Source organism: Nesoenas mayeri (assembly GCF_963082525.1).
Source record: "Nesoenas mayeri genome assembly, chromosome: 4".
NCBI lineage: Eukaryota > Metazoa > Chordata > Aves > Columbiformes > Columbidae > Nesoenas > Nesoenas mayeri.
Window position 1 is genome coordinate 64,983,875 of NC_137540.1, and position 21,028 is coordinate 65,004,902.

General features: G+C 39.0%; 1 protein-coding gene across 1 annotated transcript in view; it reads right to left on the reverse strand.

Moving 5' to 3' along the window:
* The window catches only part of PPP2R2C (protein phosphatase 2 regulatory subunit Bgamma), a gene marked incomplete at both ends in the record, with an annotated part of 199,813 nt that overhangs the window by 96,204 nt on the left and 82,581 nt on the right, over positions 1–21,028 (reverse strand). Inside the window, 3 exon segments of the mRNA XM_080344403.1 lie at positions 286–336; positions 339–395; positions 398–436. Of these exon segments, the coding sequence (XP_080200529.1) occupies positions 286–336; positions 339–395; positions 398–436 (147 nt within the window).

The following is a 21,028-nucleotide window of genomic DNA, read 5'->3' on the forward strand; positions in this document are numbered from 1 at the left end:
GCCTTTACTTTTATTGTAAATACTTAGGGTTTGCATCATCTTTGGGACATCTCAGACTCTGAATAACAACACACAGAACATGCAGTGTCTAGGTGTGTCACTTCCTCTAGGACACAATAGTTTTCAAATATTTTTATTCATTGCTTGTAAAATGACATAATACAATCAATGAACTGTGGACATCTTTATCACATCTGGTTTTTGTGGTTTCCAAGGTCCATTGTCATAAGGGCTCCCTGTAACCAGCCATCTGAGATGGAAACAACAGGTGATAGGCATCCTTACCTCCAAGTCCATCTCCAGAATCAACCTCATAGATGCTCTCCCCTTCCATGTTGTCTTTAGGACACAGCAGAAAGCAAGATCTTCCTCAAGTGATTTGCTCAGGCTCCAGACAGAAGCTGAATCCACCCACTCTGCAGCCAGCAGGTGTTATCTTTTAAACAAAAACATAAAAACAAAGCCATTGATCCATTTCTGCTATATAACAGAGAGATCATTTAATTTCTCCCGTAAGCCCCAGCTTTTTAAAACTGTGTGTCAGTTAGTTCTACATCCAATATCTCAGCTCCTTATATCAATACAGTCTTTTCAGCAGGTATCTGAGCTCCTTTTCAATTGTAAATTCAACTGCCATTCACCATACAAACCCTCCACTCCATATAAAGAGGTTGTATCAACCTAAATTCCAGGAATATACTGGGAGGGGAGGGAAAGTTTCAGCACAGACCCATGCTTAAATTATGGCCTGACAGGACTTGAAATGGGCAATATATTACCCATCTGCAGGATTAGGTCTCCTCTGGCACACTGTGGGTGCTGTGAAACCAAATTACATTCAGGTTGCAAACAACAATACAGACTGAAAGCACACAGGTCATGTAGATTCACTTTCTTAAGACTACTTTTAGGGTCAATTTAAGTTTAGGCAGAGAGAGCATCTCAGCTTAGCAATGGACTTGATTTGCAGATGAGTGTGAAGAAGTGTAAAGATGGGTGTGTAAAAAAGAACAAACCCACCTCTTGGTTTATTTAAGAGAAAGACAATAAGGGAGCAAAATCTGTCTTCCCTAAACAAAGCCTAAATAGCTAGTTGGTTGTCTACTGGTCTACTCCTGTGCAGCTAGTTTTTACTATCTCCTCTTTTATTCAAATAAAGAAATAGCTTTCAATGAATTAAAAAGTACTAATGAATCAGGAAACATCCACAGATTAGTGCCTTTGAGAGGAAAAAAAAGAGACAAAAAGCAATCAGAACAGCATGGTGTTGCTAGAGTACTTTTGCAGCAAGCGGAGAACCGGCATGTATCAGATGCTCATGTTCTAGACAGCAAAGCAAAGATGAGCTCCACAACTTAACCCCCCCATGTAAGATTTGCAATCTGATTATTTTTTAAAATAAAGGAAAACAAAAACCAAAAGCCATCCAAAAAGAGCACAGAGGCTCCTCTCTGCCACAAATGAACTTGGACAGGCCAAGAACATAAAACACAATGAGAGAATGATGATCAAGTACAAGAGTGACGTGATATATCTAAAACACAGCTGGGGCACCAGTAGTAACTTAGAGCTAGCCATGGAGCAATGTATTGGCTGTCTGTTTCAAATGAGCAAGTAACACCTAATTTGTATTTGCAATTCTGTGGCTTTCTCTTTTGCTTTTCCTTGTCATTAGGACTGCACTCAAATTGTCCCAAGCCACTGCATTTTATTGAGAGGGTAGAAAAGGAAAAAAAGTTCTGTACTAACATGAACTGCCCTGTATGTTTTGCTCATCTCCCTTCTTCAACTTCCTATCAACTAGAAAGCAATAAATATTATAAACAAATCTGTATTCAGACATTAAGTAAAAGAAAATAAATAGTTCAAGTACTATGTTGTTGTGTTGATAAAAAGAAGGGCATACCTAGAAGCTTCACACCAGATGACCTCTACTTCTTCAACTTCTTCAAGCACCTCTCTCAGCATCTGCATGTTTTTGTTGATTTTCCGCTGGTCGAGCCAGTGTACGAGTATACCGTGTAACAGAGCATGCATGGCACTGCAGAACACTGAGCAGACTTCCCATGGAGCGAAAATTGTGGTATAGCCATCTTACACTGCTGATGCCTCTTCTTAAACTCGCATCAGCGATTCAAGGTGTTCTTCTAAATCAGCATTCATGTTTTTCAGAAGGTGTGCTACTGCAACTTGCAAAGGCTGAAGACTGAGAAAGGATCCATGATAACGCTTATTTTTAGTGATGAAGTATCCATTGCAAAAATTTTAGTTTTGTAAAGATTTCCATACATTTTATTTTTAAAATACAAGAATACTTACCAAATAAATAACTGGAACACAGTGGTTATAGTATCAAGCTCTGGCTGCATATTCACAACTGAAATATGTATGTTCCAAATGCTGATTTAGGATACTCACAAGAACATTAACAATTGTAGTTCTTGTTTATAAAAGCAAATGCCATCAAGCAATGAACACTGGATTCCCATGATCAAAAAAGCTCTACTGCAGATGTCACAGGATTTAGTACTGCTTTTACTGGACACATGGATCAGATGAGCAAACAACCATCATTTGAGAAAGTCAACCACAGCCTTTCAAATGAAAACTTTTCTTGCAAGTTTCCTTTTGGAAAGGTCTTGTCATGCTGCTCAGATCTTCTTGTTGCCAGCCCTGGGTTTCATGATGAATGCTACAGTCCTCCCACACAGCAATATAGAAACCGTGTTTGCATAAAGTAATGCCTGACCAAAGGACATGGTTCAATATCTAAAAACTAAACATTGCGTTTTTATCCAGGCTTTATGCCTACATATCTGGAGAAAAAATAACCTGCGCCCAGCATAAATACCTACTGCTGCTACATGTACTTAGACACAGGTGTTACACAACTTAATGTATTTACCCATCTGCAAACAAAAATGTGTGTGCTTATGAAAAATCCATAAAATGTCTCATTCTGCCCTATGATGATGACCTAAATGAAGTCTGCATGCCTTTATCAAAACATCTGAGTGTAGAAAGTAGTAAATTTTAAGACATTCAATGCATAAAGGCTGATTCCTAAAATTAGATATCAGTATTGTGAAATACTAGCATTTCAGTGCAAGGTTACTGAGACATTAAGTCTTCATTGCCTAGTTAGAAAATCACTACTATTATTCTTATGGAAAACTGAGATTAAAAGAAGAGAAACAGAAGAAAAACTGGTTTAAAATAATTTATTATTTTACATATGTTCCTTCTGAAACAAATTAATTGTTCTTTATTACAAACTTGCTGTCTCTCCCCACTTGGCATCCATACAAATGTTGCTTTTAATAGCATTTCACTCACAGACGAACCTTTTTTGGGGGGGGGGGCGGATATGAAACCCCCTATTGTGCTGTCACCTGGCCATGAAAACTTTTTAATTAAAAACTGAAAACAAAATGATGCATCAGTACTGAAATCCAGAGCTGCCCAAATGTAACCACAGCAATGGGGTGAGCACCGAGGTGGAACGCACCGTGCAGAGCTGCTTCACGCCCGGCTCTGCTGGCTGGGAGTTGACCTCTTCTACTAGGGAGACAAAAACCTGAAACATTTCAATCAGCCTTACCGCAGTGGAAAAATTCCACAGCAGAGAAGCAGTGAAGAATGGGGTATGACTAAAGCTCTTTTAGAACAGATAAGGTGCACTAATGAGTTTGATATTTCTTTTAAATTATAGATCACTTGAAACCTACAGTACCAGGTCTCCATTGGTCACATATTTTCGTTTTTTGGCAGTCTTTTCTTCTTGCTCATCCAATTCCTTTCCCCTGATAATAACATGCAGTAGGTCCCATTTCCCACCATCACACCAGAGAGTAAAGCCACGTGGGATGAAACCATCATTTGGCGCTGGCATCCGGTCCTTGGTGAAAATGCTATCATGAGGGAAAAAAAGCAATGAACACGTTTGCTTAAATTCTGTCATCTGAAGTCTCTGTCAGTTATTGAGGAAGCTGTTTCTGGTGTTGAGGGAACAACACATGGAAGAAGGCTTGGGAACAGTCTCAGCAGAGCGGTTGTTCACAACTTCTGCCCAAGTGTAGTTTGCAGAACCATCCGTGTCAGAGCAAGGCAGCAGGTGGCAGGAGGATGAAGTCAGGAAAGCACAACTAGGTACTACTTGCATTATTTTTTTCTTTTTTTTTTTCCTCAGAGCAGTTAAAGAAACCTCACTGATGTTTTAGCATGTGCCAAGGAGTTATATTCCCAAGGAGATTGCAGATCAAAGAGCAACAGATGAATTCCTGTTATTAGCTGCCTTCAGCCCAGTCCCCAACCCCACACACTGCGCAGTGGGGAGCACAGAGGCTGCACACGCTGACCCTGCATCGCGGTGCAGTCCCACACAATGGAAGAATCTGCAGCCACACATACAGTGGTGATCTCCAATCTTTTTGACCTGTCTGAGCATGACAAAGCCACATCAAATGTAAATGACTGTGGTCCCTTGATCTTTCTGAAATGATCTGGTTAGCCCTCCAGCTGCAGATATGGGATTTGGGAGAATTAATCCCCACTAAAGTAACAGAATACTACCATTGGAGTATATGTACATTATGATAACAACATTTGAAAAAGCACAAGTTGTATCATGAAAATCGAAGTATAAGAATATTTATATTTACACTCTTTAAACTTTCAGGGAACTTCCGATTAAAGTAAGAAAGTTCATAGACTTTGCTAGATTTTGCATCACATGCTGAGATAACAAACATGCCAGAATTAAAACGCAAAGGGAAGATGGAAGTCACCACAGTAGCAAACTTCTCTGCTAACTCAGAGACCTCAGCAGTCCCACACACATGCTTTGGGTGCAGTTTTTCAAACAGCATTTTTTACAACAGATTCCTACATAAGCCCAAACTTCTAGGCTGCAGCTAGACAGACTTTCCCTAGATGTATACTGCTGACTCCTGCCCATAGATCTCAGAGGGCCTTTTCAGGTAGTTTATATAAGAAATCATTCATCTCTCTTCACCTCCCTCCATCATTTTCTTGGAGCACATTGCACAAGGCACAAATGGTGAGATTCTCCGCACTCACCAGCCTTTTCTTAATGTTTTCTTAATGTTTTGCACTGGATGTCACTGGAGAATAGTTTCACATGAGAACACACTGGGCATGAGAGTGACTGCAGAGACTGACCTTGCAGCTTTTAGCAACATACCTGACGTCAAGGAGGATAAAAAGTAGAATGCCAGATTTCTAGCACTATTATGTCCTTGTACCAACCTCATCACGGGAGTAGAATAAAACTGAGCAGTCATTCTTCCATCTAGTTCACCTGTCTTGGGGCAAGGTGGGGAGAAAAGATCTGGAAATCTGTCCTGCTACATCAATACAGAGGAGACTGGTGCCAGATCTACTCCTGAAAAGGTTGTGTTCCTCACCGTTTACTGTCAGGTGTATCTACAATGAATCACCAGTGGTACAGCTGCAGCAGCCCTGTGCCTCTGCAGGCAGCCAGCATCACACAACAATTCCTGCTCAACTACTTATTTTTGCTTTCTCGTCATTTCCCTCATTTGTCAGAGGAATTTATTCAAAGTTAATCAGTTAGTCCAAGATTCTTCATACATATTTAAGTGCTTTTCAAAAAAAGAAATCCACATTTTGGAAATGGGCAGAAATCTTGCATTCAGTCAGGCATAACCATGCTTGAGTTAGTCCTGCAGTAATACCCTGACAAGAAGCCTTCCTGACTACCGGAGTTGATAATCGTAATTCCTTCCTAACAAGGCTTTCAGTGGGACTGTTTTATTATTCAGAGGAAGTCTGAGTTGAATAGATTCACCTCATTTCACCACAAAGCTGCATGTTTTGAGATATGTCTGTATGGAAATCTCAAGGAAGTCAAAAGGAAGTTCATTATGTACACGGGCATTTTAAACACTGACAAAATCCTCAGGTTTCAATACCTCAAAATAAGCTCCAACTCGAGATTTTGCAAAAATAAGATCAAGTGCTAACAAAATGGCTTTCTGAGAACAGCCATGACAGGAGATCCATGAATTCTAACCCTGCAAAACAGAACTCACGGACGGGATAAGAATCAGTACCAACATACAAATTCCACGTCTTTATTCCTCCAAAGCATCCATCTGAACTGGAAAGAGGAATGATTTCTAAGCGTGAGGTAGTTAATTTCTGCACTTTTGTTGTTGTTGTTGTTGTTATTAACAAAGACTATATTTTAAAACAACTGCATACCTGTTTTAGCTGCCAAACTGTTTTACCCCTCTCATCACACACAGCACTTGGCTTTCTAGTTGCTTTTCTTTACGTACATATTGTGACCATCGTGAAGAAAGTTATTTCATGCACTAGTGTGCAAGGAGGTTGGCAATCTAGCCTCTATTTTAGCATAACAGAGTCGCACAGAACACTTGACACAAGGTACAGTGTGAACGCTACACTGCAAACCAAGAATTCCCATTGAAAAAATACAATACTCTGTTATCCTAGAAAAATAATTGTGCAATTTGGTTCTTCTGCTAATGGCAGGAACAGGAATGCTGATGTGTGCAGGAACAGTAGAGAACAAGCTAATATTGGTAAAGCCACCTGATGATGTTGATTATGATCTGAAAACATACACTTCATGTTATGGTTTCTGCTCTAGGCATACCCATTCAAAAATGGAGGGCAGTGGCAGGGTATTATATCAGAAATATTTTCTTTAAAGAAGTGCCTAGGAAGCCAATTTCTGTAACTTAAAATTTATTATATAGTTACTAGGAATCTGAGTATTGTAGCAAAGATTTATCAGAGTAATACATCTTTGACATTTACACAAATTGATTGCTGTGCACAGTGCAGCTCAACTACCATTACTAACACAAAGCAAAAAAAAAAAACCCACAGACAAAAAAAACCACACTACAACCCACAAAGAACACCTTAAAAACACCCCCAAAGCACACCTCCTTAATTTTAGTGATTTTCAGGTTTATAGCCTAAATATTCCTTCAATTTAACAAGATATTGTGTTTCTCATTAGAGACAAAGGTTACAAAATAGCTCAATATTTCTGTTTCTAGTAGGACTGTCTGTTTCCAAAGGAGAGAAACTATATTCCATTTTGAAACCTACATTCCTCTTGTAATTAGCAATGGCTCCAAGAGCACATGGCAAAACCAAGGAACTGATCAACATATGGATCAAAACATGATTTGCTAGAAACGATACAGAAAATCTTATTTAAAAAAAAATAAGAGAGACAAAGCCATAACAAAACAAAACAAAAGTGAAATACTAAAAAATACTTTACTACTAGCATGATTTTACTTAGAAGCTTGCAGCATAAAAACAACTTACTTTCCTTAGGTTTTAGCTGAAGGCCTAAAATAAGCATGCAATACATAGTTAGACTATTTTCTCATTTGCGTTACCGTTAATTTTCAAGACAATGTTGAAAAGGTGAATTTATACCCAGCTGTAGTTTTTATAACCAACCAGGAGAAATTTAGTTTGTATGCTAGAGCAACTGTGGAAATCAATTCTTAATCTATGACCTTGCTTACCACAGCTTGAAGCCTTGCAATAAATAAATGCCTTGAGCCACAAATAAGAAACATTTGGTGAATCAAAGAGACAAATAACACAAATCTATATGTGTATATATAGCATTAGGAAGGTCATATAAAATACAATATTGGCTCTTTTCTTGCTCTAACATAATAATGTGTGAAAGGCAGGACACAGTAATTGGCTGCATTAATACCCAGGTGGTGAACAGTCACGGGTACCCATTTTCTTTTCAAATGACAATGTTCACTCTCTTAAAGGACTTATTGTACTCTGCCTGCTTTTTAGTACGGACAATGCTACAATGCTTAGAAATACAGAATATCTGAAAAATATCTATTTTCTTTGTCCTAGCATATGCAAAGTCTTTCTCTAATGCACGTTTAAGCTTCCTTGTGAAATTGCTCAGTGTTTCAGCACTAACAACAGGAAGAAAAATGCCAGAGCTCATGTGTTAACCCTGCACTTAGTCGCAACTACCCTCCCTTCTAAGACAAACCTCTCAAATCCTCACCCTATATGTCATCACTTATTTCCCACAGGAGTATAAGCTAAAAGAAAAAAAGCACCTATAGTAACATGTCAGCATTCATATTTTACAATTATAATTCACAGACCATCACTGTAATCAGACCTGTACCTCTTTAAAAACATACCTTCCATTCTTGATGTATTTGATTGACTGCAGACTTTAAAATCGAGTAGAATAAAATAGCACTAGTTCAGCTAATTTCCTTCTCCTAATGGTCTCCTTCCTGTTACACTGGAATTCAAATGTGATTCTGACTGACTCTCCTTTTTAGATTAGTATGGCATTTTTAGTTTGCACAGCAGGTGACCAAAGTAACGGATAGGAAGGCTTCCCTTATTTTAACCCTAAATAAAGGATGTAATCTAATATGAAATGAAAGAACTTGGAGATTCATAATTACCCTTGAACTGGAATTTTACATAGAAACTGAATCAGAAGACTTGTTTCCTTTAAATATAATGAAAGTTTGAGGTGAAGTAGATCAACTGGTCCTTTCTAAGGTTACATTTTCACGAGATCCTGCAACATGTTGTGATCAGTCCTCAATCAGTGAAAGCTTTGCCATCAATATAAATAAAAAAGATCAAGAACCAAACTGAAATGCCCTTTTCAGTTCTTAACAAAAATCACAGCTGCAGCATCCAAAGGAACATATTTGTGCTGTTGTGGCTTTCAGACACCAACATCAGGTGCCAGCACTCCCTGTCCAGGATGGAAACAGACATTGTACCCCCTGGTGTGGGACACAATTTGGAACAATCCTCAGAATACCTGACTAAGCAGTCAGTATAATGGCTTTGTGTCCACAATTTGAAAAGATAACGTACACTTCTCTTACTGTAACATCCACTTCTTTTTTTAATGTTAGGCGATGCTTTTGATTTAAAGCGCAATGAACAGAAGAACAGCTTAATCCATTTACATTTTCTTTATATTGTCTGCAGTAACTGCAAACCAGCTACTGAAAGCCAAAGGGAAATGTTTTTAGTCTGTGGAACAGGGGAAAGTATGATAAAAGAATCAGGTTGAAGAAGCCAGTGAAAGGTCATAGTCCATTTCATCTATTTTCAACTTTTACCTTCCTCCTTACTGGAAGCCTTTAAATATGTAATAAGTCACTTATTTTGGGACCAGAATTGTCATCTCATTTAGGGAGTGAAGATTAATTAGCAATTCATTATATTGCTCACAAGCATTATTCTTCTTGGGAGCACCCAGTCTGGGACAGTAGCACTGATAAAACCAAAAATGCCGTTACAGGAAAAAACTAGATTTACACTGAAATCACTTGGCTCATCCTACTTAGTTCCACCTATGAGCATAGGCATACCCAAGTAACGACCAGAGAACAACTCAGGAGACTTCTGACCTTCTCTTCTAGGGAAGCATCGCCTTTTGTCCTCCATGTATGGATTTATTCCAGACTAAGGGCAACTTTTGTGGAAATGATGTCAAGACTTATTGGTCAGAACTGACATCTGGAAACAGAGGAGAAATTATCACATTCCAGATGCACACAATGTTTTCATACGGAAAAATAAGATGTGCTTCAGCCTAGTCCAAAACAGACTAATCTTACCAACAGCTAAAGGAGGAAGGCCTGTTTTATGCATGCTTTCCCATAGCTCAAGCGAAGGAACTTTAGCTTGGCAACGTCCTGTGTTTTATGCCTAGCTGGAGAGAAGAACTCGCATTCCAAACCAGAGCCTCTTGGGTAATAGCAGTATTCTAGAGGTATAAAAGCATATGCAGTTCCCAGCTTCCCAAAGACTTGGTGAATGGCACTAACCAGAGCTCTGCGCAGCTGTCAGTGGGATGGCAGGTCCGAGCAGGGCGGCTGCAGACCTGGGGACAGCTGCAGCACCGGTGCTCCCTGCGGAGCTCCAGAGAAGGAGACTGCACAACCTCTCTGGGCAGCCTGTTACAGGGCTCTGGCACTTCAAAGTAAAGACGTTTCTCCTCATATTCAGATGGAGCCTCCTATGCTTCAGTCTGTGCCCATTGCCCCTCATCTTGTCATGGGCACCACTGAAAGGAGTCTGGTCCCATCCTCTTGACATCCACCCTTGAGATATTTATAAACGTCAATGAGATCCCCTCTCAGCTTCTCTTCTCCAGGCTGAACAGACCCAGCTCTCTCAGTCTCTGCCCATAAGAAATCTGCCTAACTCCACCTGCTATGTCCTATCTGGCATTTTTGATTAGTTTTCATGCTGCAGCCTTAAAGGCAGTTTGTTCTAAGTCCCAGAGAGTTGCTTGGTGTATCAATTTGGGTTAGAGGAAACTACTTCCCCACCAACAAAACAACCAATTTTCATGACAATGTGCAGCTGATTATAACCAATGACCCTTACAAAACAATTTAAGATTCAATATTTGTAAAACAAAGCAGTGTATTCACTGATGGCTTTGTATCAGCATAAATGACTAATTACTTTAATCAGGAAGCTCCAAAGATAATGAACTTGATTTATTATAAATACTGGGGATTACCCTCTTATAAAAATGAGTTGCTGCGCAGTTTAGGACACATATTGATTTATGGCACTACTTGTAATTCTCTTATTTTTTATTTTAACATTTCATAATAGGTGAAAAATGAATTAAAGTAAACCAGAGCAAGACACGTCCCCAAGATAATTGTATTCAATTCCACAGCAATACTTATACATTGTCTATATCCTAGTATTTCACTAATAGTAAAGACACAAAGCTATTTTGAAAAATACGCAGTGTAAAAGATTAATTTGGCCAAGATTACAGAAGAAGTGAATATTCTTGCCTTTCTCATACATGACTGTTCATTATTTAGTGATACCTGACATCTGTTGCTGCGTCCAGCTGAACACAATTCAAATCCGGTTTAGTTAGGAATAACTGAGAGAGTAATCAAAACTCTCCAAGGACAGATTATGAATCAATAATGGAATAGGATGCCATCAGAGAGACTTGTCTGGTAGTGAACAATGAAGCATCTTACCATTTTTGCTGCAAAGCCCCTGTGGGAAGCACTTGGCTGCCTCCTGACCCCTACAGCACCAGTCCCCGGCCTCACCCACGAGCTGTTCATGGACAGACAGAGCACTCCAGCCATGTCAGCTCCCCATGGCGAGGCTGACAGATTTATTGCACTACATCCAAGCTACACAATACACTTCAATTTTTTTACAGCACATATCTTTTCAATGAACACCCTCCTCCCCCCCCCCGCCATGTCTAATCTACTAAGATTAAATTGCTCAGGACTTCCTCATACACTCAAAGTCCTCCAAGTTTACTGTCATGGATTCCCTATTCCTGTGTATTTATGTTGCAGAATTTGAGGAACCCTCAGGTGTGTTTTTATATATTTTGCTGCATGGGTGAAGGAAGAACCAGCATGTCAGAGATCAGAGGAAAGGTTTTTCATAGTTCACTGGTAACCAGCAAAGTTCTCTAGCTTATCTTAAGGTTTTGGGGTAACACTGGAGTCCCACAGTGTCCCACGAGACTGTCACACAACTGTGTGAGTGAAGTTGCTCAGTTATTATAATGTTATTATAATATTATAATGACTATTATTTTCTGGTTATTTGCAGAAAATAGTAATTAAGAGAAACATGAAAATATTTTTAACATGAAGAATGTTTTCATAGACTGGAAGATCTGCTTGATCTACCTTCAACTCTGAGCTCAGCTAAAACAAACTATATCCCTCAGGGCATCGCACCAAACAGATTGTCATCAAATAAAGACATTTGACAGCAGGGTTCATCCTCCAGCTGCTTCTTGTGCTCACCAGCACAATTAACATGACCTCATGTTCTGCGTGTTTTAATATATCCTCTCATTGTATCCGCTCTCATACTTAACACTAACATTCCTCTGAGCAGAGGCCACCTCCTTCTTGTGTGTTTGGAGAACCAGCTATGCCTAGTGACTCTTAGTGCTACCACAGCATGAATAACGAGAAAGATATGCATCTGATTATGATTTACGGCAGAGAGTTGAACAACATATTCAATTAAATCTCTGCATTATCATTATTATTATTGAGGCCGGGGTTTTTCCTATTGTGTCATCATGTTTAGTATCTTCTTGCTACAGATCTTCTTTCACATAAAAAACTTATTTTTAGTCACTCATCATTTGATACCTTGCAGTTATTCCCACAACTACATAAAATGGGAGTAAGAGCAGTATTTTCACCAGCACTTTTGTCAAGTAATTGCTTTCTATCAAGTATTTCTTCCAAGTCCAGAGGCATACAGAGTAAGCCCTAGAATTCAGATTACTGCAGTTTGAAAGATATCCATCAAAAGATTACTAAATGACATCTGCTTTGCTCCATGAGGGGCACACATGGGACTGCCCTCTGCTCTGTTCTGTAACCACTCACTGATGACCAGACACCAAGCCCCACTTCTGCACAGCTGCAGAAAAGCAGCATGCTACGAGAGCAATTAGAAAAGAGATCAGAATGTATGAGATACCTACCACTGTAACACAGGCTTCTGAGACATTTAATCAGGCTCAGTTTAGACAGCTTTCAGCCCATGAGAAATTTGGAAGGTGTTTAAAAGTCTTTGAGATCCAATGCCATACTACTCAAGGATGTCTGAAACCACATACATAATTTTTAAGGACTGCTGATGAAGACGCTTTATTTTCTTTGTTGGATTTTTAAGTCACATGACTGGTTTCATACTTAAATCCCTTTCAAATAGAGGTGCCCTCATTCTATGAAGTGAACCATCTGGAGTTCTGCTTTTTTTTTAATCCAGAGTATTAGAGGTCAGAGCGAGGCAAGTGTTCAGGAGAGGATTTGAAACAAACTAAAAAAAGAATGAGAAATATAAATTCAAATACAATCTGACATAAAAAGAGGGATTCTCATCCACAAAAAGAAAATTCCATTATTTTACACAAAAAGAAACCATTCATTATTAAATATTTGTTGGTTAAAACTGGGTAGTATACAGAACTATTGTGGCAGTGAGAGTAGTGCTACAGAACAGTATTTACAGACAGCGTGAAAATTACTGCAACCTGCAAAACTCTTTTAATTGAGTTAATGTTTCAGAAGGAATGTGTTTTGAACAGAAACTTTATGTTAAAGCTCATATTTTAGAAGGTATCTCTGTTGTTTCAGAGAAGCATTAAGACTGGAAGCTTACTCTTCCAGGCACTTATTTTGTAACAATCATTTAATTTCTTATTTTCTTACATTTGACAACTCTCATGGGGCGGCGCTAAATACTCTCCTCTGCAGCTACTGTGATTACTGAGCAAAAAATATGAAATGACTTTGAAAATGATAGATCACGGTCACCGGCAGCCTGGTTTTGCTGAGCTCAGCAAGGAGGAAAGGCTGCCCGACACCTTTATCGGTGCGGTCACTCCTAGAGGCTGTTCTGACTTGCACTGGCTGGCAAAAGTCCCTCAAGGATCACTCGCCAGCAAGAACAGCAGGGAGGAAAAACCATTCGTGTGCACACTCAGGTACTGTCAAGTCCTTCCCAAATCTTCAAAGAGCAGAAGCTACCACAAGCAAGAATTAAGACTTCAGTGTGCTAACTTTACCTTCTGTGGAGTCCTTAGTATAGAGGCACTTCACCAGAAGAGACACTCTCCATGAGACGAGGAGAAGGCGAAAAATGAACAGACGAAATAACTTATCTTTTATATTCAGAATATTATGGTTATGGTCACAGAACCGTCATCAGCGTCACCAAGCACTGCAGGTTAACTATACTGAAAAGACGTCTATAAAAGCTTATTGGATGGGGTGGAGGGGAGAGAAGCGACAAATATACACAACAGGTGTGTGCACACTAAGCTCAGATCTTCAAAATTTCTGCTACAGATTTATTGATTTAAGTTATTACTACAGTAGCCTGTAACAATCCTAAAGCATTCAAAATAGGAGACTCATGGCAGAGCAGCCTATGCTTCAATAACAGAACATGCTGTTTCTCTCCATCAGATTCAAAAGAGGCAGATCAAAGAAGAAACATTTAAAATTCAATGCAAGACCTTATTCTAATTTGAGGACAGAAAAAAATGCATATATATTACAAATACATAGGCATATATCTTTTACATATATATACATATATCTATTGCAAAGTTAGAGCTTCACTGGCTTAGCCTGTCCTGTTATATGTACACATTCCCACTCTCACAACTATAAAATGCACTCTTGAAGGCATCAGCTTGTGCAGAAGGGCAACAGATGTTCTTTTCTGGGTCAGAGCAGATGCAGAACATACCACAAGTTTTCTGTATATGATGCTTTCTCAAGGATACTCATAAGGCTTTTTTTTCCCCCTTCTTCCTTTGCTATTTCTACTGAAAGCAAGGCTGTGCGTGGTCCTGGTATGATTAGGATTTTCTGTCTCTATGGTACTGGCCAAGGAGTGAGGTGATCCTAAATTATTACAACGTACAGTGTTACTATTACAGTCTCATCTTTCTTCCCCTTCCCACTATCTTCCCCTTCATCTCTGTCTCCATCCCACTATTCAAGTGACATGTAACATTTAGATTTTACTCAGCCCATGGAAAACTTCACTTAGATGAAATCAGTAATATTGACCTCAGTGAAATTTTTGGGTTCATACCACACTGCTCTCTGCCTTCTAGCACAGCACTGGATCTCGTTAAAAATGTGAGCAACAAAGTTTGTTTGAGTTTTTTTTCCCCTATCACCAAATGTTGAATTTAGATTTCAGGTTTACCTGGCTCATAGAAAGAAAGAAAAAGACATACTTTGCTGTCCAGGTAAAACACAGCATAACTGGTCACACGCTCTTTGTAGACAGCGCAAAAAGATCTCCTGTTCTACTACAAAAATTCCAACCTAAACTGTAAGCCCCGTTCAGGTGAGAAATAGATCTGCTCACTGGCATTGTTTATAATTCTTTACAGGATGGAAGAGGTTTTGGTTTCGTTTTACAGCACCTTGGGTTTTGTTAATACCAATCACTCCTTCAATCCCATTTCTACGCAGCTCTGCAGCCAGCTGCCTGAAACAGCAGTTCAGCTCTTGCTTTTGCACATTGATACTATAAAACTGATCCTGTAAACAGCGAAGACTTTTTCTGTATCTAACATTAAAACTGTAATGTTTTATCCCTTCATGTCCTGTTCCTGTGAAAAGAAGGCAATGTTTGGGGTCAAACAGGTGTCTACAACACAGCCTCATCTATAAGCAGTTTCAGCACACAGATCCTATATAGCCAAGCTTACAGCACAAGCAAAGTAGTATAAATATTAAGGAAGAAAAAAACACCATCATGATGGAGACACTAGAAAATAATAATCCCTATCAGTGTGAAAGCAGCAGTACTGTGGATTGAAAAATTTTATTGCTTGCAGGCAAGACACAACTCCATTTGCATTGCAGCTTCTTTACCTTCTGTTCCTCAGAAACGTTCAGCTCAAGACCAGTGTAAGATCTGCTCTGAACTTGTGTCAGATTCCTCTACAAGCTACGAGAAAACACACATTTGCACCACCCACAGCAAAGGCCATTATTCCAAACAAGAAATCCCTGTACATTTACTGTGAGGTTCAAAGGCACCAAGCTCACAGCCAGTGCAGTGTCAGCTGCACAGTCCTCCAGTGCCCTCTGCCCCATCAGGGACAGCACACACCACCAGCCACTGGGCAGCACTGGGGAAGGTGGTGACCTCAAACTGATTTCTTCCAAACACACCTTCAAACCATTCAGAACTGGAGAGCCAAGCCTCAATTTAAAACAAAGAAACAAACAAAACCAACCCAAAACCCCTCCAAAATACCCCAAAACCGTAACCAAATATAATCAAACTTTTCTTTCCATTTACATGGATTCTTTTGAATGTTTTTCCGTAGTTCTGGAGGCTGCACAACACTGTCCCATCGTGCTCCCCCTGACACAAATAATCAGCCTTCACTTCAGCACTCCTACAAAATTAAGCAAGCTAGCACTGAGACTCCTTCCTCACAAAATTACAATGTTGGTGGAGACACTAATAATAAAAATATCTTGGCATTTTCAAAAAAATAAACCCTGTTATCCAGAATCAATGTTTTCGTTCAGAATTTCTCTCTGCTGTTCCCATCCTAGAGAACAAACAGGACCTTGTTCTCCCAGCCTGGCCACCAATTGCCAGAATACACTGTATCATTCTCTCCTACTCACTTAGAAAACTAAGCTTTTTTTTTTCTTTTGACAAACCACAGAGCAATATAAATGTCACCATGTCATTCAGCACTCCACACAAATATCCACAGATAAGACCTGGTAGACAACATTACAGCAAACTGTCTAAATTCGAGCCATGTTTGTCCTAAGATTCCGGCTAACATCTCAGATTTTTTTTTGCCTGGAAGTTCAGTTTCCTTGGAATTTAATCACAGGTTATTTTCATTATAGAAAAATTTTAGTCAATCATTTAATTTTATTAAAGTGCTTATTAAGATGCATCTGTCCTTTAAAAAAAAAAACCAAACAAAACTAAGTTTTCTGTTTCCTGAAGCACATTCTTACGTGTTTCAAAAAAGAACCCATTCCTTAATTTGCCTTGTCTCCCTAGAAGAGCCTAAAGCATTTGATCAACCAAAAGAAAGTCTCCAAAAATCCACCGCTTCCTGGCACAATAGAAATTAAAGCACAGGAGAAATTCTTTATGAACTTCAAATGTAGAGAGATGAGCCTGAGAAAGAAACGGCAATTTGACTTTTATGAAAACCTGACTGATTTATGAGCCAGGTTTTTATGGAGTGCAGAGGATAAGAGGTACCTGTATTGTATTTTTGAGGATGATAATCAGATGGCATTCTCATAAGGCCCATGAAAGAAGATTTACATTCTGTATCACCTTTTCATTTTTGTCTGCATACCTTATGCTGTGTTCGCAGTATTTTGTCTGTTAAACTATTTTCAATGTTCAAATATTCTGATTAGATTAAAGTTGACACTCTCAAAAGCAATTTCAATAGGCCTCAATTTCCTAGGCAGTCAAAAGAAAATAATTAAATGGGTGAAATTGTTACTGTGGGATTTGGTGGACTATTTGCTTGTTTGTTCTTTGCACAGAGACTGCTATAAATACACACTTCCATACTATCTGCATTATAGGACTACCCAAAGCATGAGGCAGGGTTGGGTTTCTTTGTGCGAACAAAAAGAATGCATTTCCTGCCCTGTAAGAGTTCACAGCATTGGCAATGATCCTGCAATGAGTTCCACGTGTGCCAACACTTGAACCTTTACACATGCTATAGCAATTCCACAGACTACTAGGAACTAAATAAATACATAAACAAACATTTTTCATATACACTGTTACAAAGCTGTTGATTGATACTGATATCCTGGTCACTAATAAATTGGCTGGAATAAAACTGTCAACCTGGAGATGAATGGAGGGTAAAGCTTAGTCCTTCATGAAACCTGGAGAGACAGGTGACAAATTCATTCCTACAATTACAGTACTAGTAAACTGCAACATGTTAGGAACCTATGATAACTACCTGGTAAGTTTATGAAATCAGTTGCTCAGGCTGTTATCTGAGCAATGAGTTCTCATTTCCAATAGCTTTGGTATTTCATTTTCATGTTTACTTACAGACACCAGCGACATAAAGTTTTGGTCAGAAGGAATTTCCTTCTGCTGAATCTCAATCATTTATTTTTAGAAGTCCAGAGCTGACAGATGAAACTTTTCTAAGTGCATCAAATAAATGGTTCCTTTTGAACAATCTAACATTACACAGTTCCCTTCAGATGATCACACACAATCTGATGTACGCCGCTCTAGCTGCAAACCTGCTAGGGAAACGCTTTTCAAGAGATGCCTGCAGCAGACTGGGAAAAGGAAAAGTCATGCTAGATCTCCTACATATACATACAGGTCTGTATTACCTTCACACATGCAAAGACAAAAAAGAAACAATGTTTTAGCACGGGAGTTCCCCAACTGTGACCAGGCACAGTCCACACATTATTCATTGTGAACCTAAAGAGCTGCTTATTCCTTGTGTGAAATCTCTACCTTGAGCTAAAATTCTGGATATATCCCTTAAACTCTGGTACCTAATGGGTAGTGAGAAAAATGAGTTTGTGAATTGAGCCTGAAGCCACAAACCATCTCACTGGAATTCAGGAAATACATTTATATACCCTCTGCGAGGACTAGTTTAACCTTCCTCTGCTCACAGTCCCTGGACATAACCAGCGAGGCTATGCAATCACTACTACATAACTGGAGGTAAAGAAAGGCTGATAAAACTGAAGCTCTTAAGATAGGGATCTGTAACTATGAACCTAGTACTGAAGCTGTTTCTCATATGACCAGTCATAGCGGAATCAACAGAACTACTTACACAGCTTAAAACTCCAGGATCAAGGTTATGAGGACTACCCTGCTATAGGATGCTCTGGGTAATACCTTGTTTTACAAGTATGCTGTTTTAGATCACCATTATTCAATGTAACTGTTTGGAAAAATCAGGCCCTATATTAATGAGAATTCACAGAAAGCATATGCAGAGACAGAAAAATGAATGCAGTACGAATAAAATACAGTGTGAAGAAAATGATCTGACCATTCTTTCATGTTTGTACTGATGATTAATTAACTGCATTTTTGTACTTGAATTTAAAATAAAGTCTACTATAAAAAAGGTTTAATTGTGATAAGGTATATAATTATCCTCAAAGGTTTACGTGGCACAGAGCCAGGTTTGAGCAGAAATTCTGGACGCAGTTGACACAGGTGTGTAGGAAGACAACTCTGGACCTCTCTACAGCTTTGTCAGTGACTGTGAGAGATAAGCAATGTGCACTGCATTCAAAAGAGCTGAAAAATCAAATCCATGTGACCTATTTTGGCACCATGCAAACTTTAAGTAAGGTGACTTATTAGCAAATATGCCTAATATTATACCACCTAATGCCATATATTGTCATGACAAAGATCCTCAAACTGTTCTTCCCTTAAAATTAATGTATTAATTGGCCCAAAATAACTTTCCAACAGGACTCCATTATTCATTTTTATTAGGAACCAAATTCTGTATTCCTTGCTACCCTGACAAAAAAAAGAAGTCAGGAACTGTTTTAGCTACATATGGAATGAATACTGTTCTGATTCATATCCTTTCAAGTAAAACATGCAAGAAATCCCTTCAGGAAGTTTATTCTGGTTAGGACAATTAACTCTTCTTATTCTACTCTAGATCTTGTGGAAACAGTCAGGAATAGTGCTAATTTAATACAGTTAGTGAATTATACCATGTTCTCTTGTTATCATACCTGTTTACAAACAGCCATAGAAGCAGAGTTAAACAGACTTACAGGCTTCAACTACAAATTACAATCAAGTCATTGCAAATCCTTTACACAGCATCTGAAGCTACCAAAGTAATTCACCATGACCTAAGAGGCTTGCTAAGCCTTTGTTTTCATTTTCTCAACTGTGTTTCTGTATTTAAGAGATGTAAATTTGGCTGAAAACAGAATACTCCTCACTGTATTTGAAGTATGTAGTACTTAAATAAATCCAGGAATGTATATGAGAATTAATTTGCCAAACTTGTGAGAGGTCATTATTTTTATTCTGAAAACTCACATCAGTCACATTAATTCCTCTCACATAATTTATCACATATCTTCTGGTTTGGATGACAACTATCTATTGAAACCATAATACGTGCCCGTTACTTTCATATAGTGTAGAATCTTGCATGTCTAACTTCAGATAGGCAGATTTCATTAATTGTAAAATAATCTAAAAAGAACATTAGTTTACTGGCTTAATTGGTGTTAATATCTAAATTACATAGTAATTATGAAAAGAGAAAATGTTAAGATACGGCTTTACAACAGAAACCTAATAGTTCATTTAGATACTGGAAACCAACATTCACTTTCTTATCAATTTTTGGTGCATTTCAAAGCATGCCTCCTGGTCTAGTGCTCTAAAGCTCCTTTCGCACACATGGCTGCCACCAGGAACTGCTTTTCTTTATCACATTTGCAATCAGACTGCATTCAGTCATTCGCATGCTGCTTTGTCGATGTGTACATAAAGCATGGACTAAGTCTCTCAAAACAAAACAGTGCAAAACCAAAAAAAAAGAAAAAGCAAAGGTGCCATCCAACCACAAAGAAACATCAAAATGTGACAGCAGTCAGGCAGAATAATGCAACCTCAATGAATCCAGCCCACGCCGCTTTACAATACATAAAGTGATCATCTGTTCAAGACCGGTGGTTCATCCAAGACAAGGAGGAGGTCTCCGTCCAGCAGCCTGTCCCGCAAGAACCACTGGCAGCAATAACTGCATGGACAGAGACTCTTCCACCCACTCACCTCCAGAAGTGACCTCTTCAGTACTGGGTTGAGGAGCATTGGCAGGACAATGTGGGGAAGCTTGCATTGCTGCCGCCCTTGCTATACCTGTCCTGTGGAGAAATAGAGGACTTAATTTCCAGGGCTGTCAGTCAGCACCTTCCACATTACAAGCGAAGGAAAAAGAAATTAATTTGACAATGCCTGCTTCAAGCAAGTACATTCTGGGGGGTGGTGAAGAACCCTCGTCTTCTACTGAAGCATTCTGGTTACTTTCACATCTTCTGTGGAGCTCCATTTGTCTGCCCGGCCAGCAAGCTGGATTCTTTGGTTCATGAGTTGATGATGCTCTTGCCAGTTACCTATATATTAATAGCAAGCTGGAAAATGGCCATTGAGAATCAACTTAACTAGACAGCCTAAATAAAATAAATAAGGAAATCATGTTTAAATTAATCTCTCAGCTCTGACATGAACAAGTAACTCTCTCCCTTCTACCTCCCTTTCAAAATGGCAAGTTTCTTAGTCTGTTCTTCACACATCTCCTTCACAGAAACCATTACCATATAAATTATTTAACAGAGAAGCAGTTCTTTTGCTTCTTCTGTCC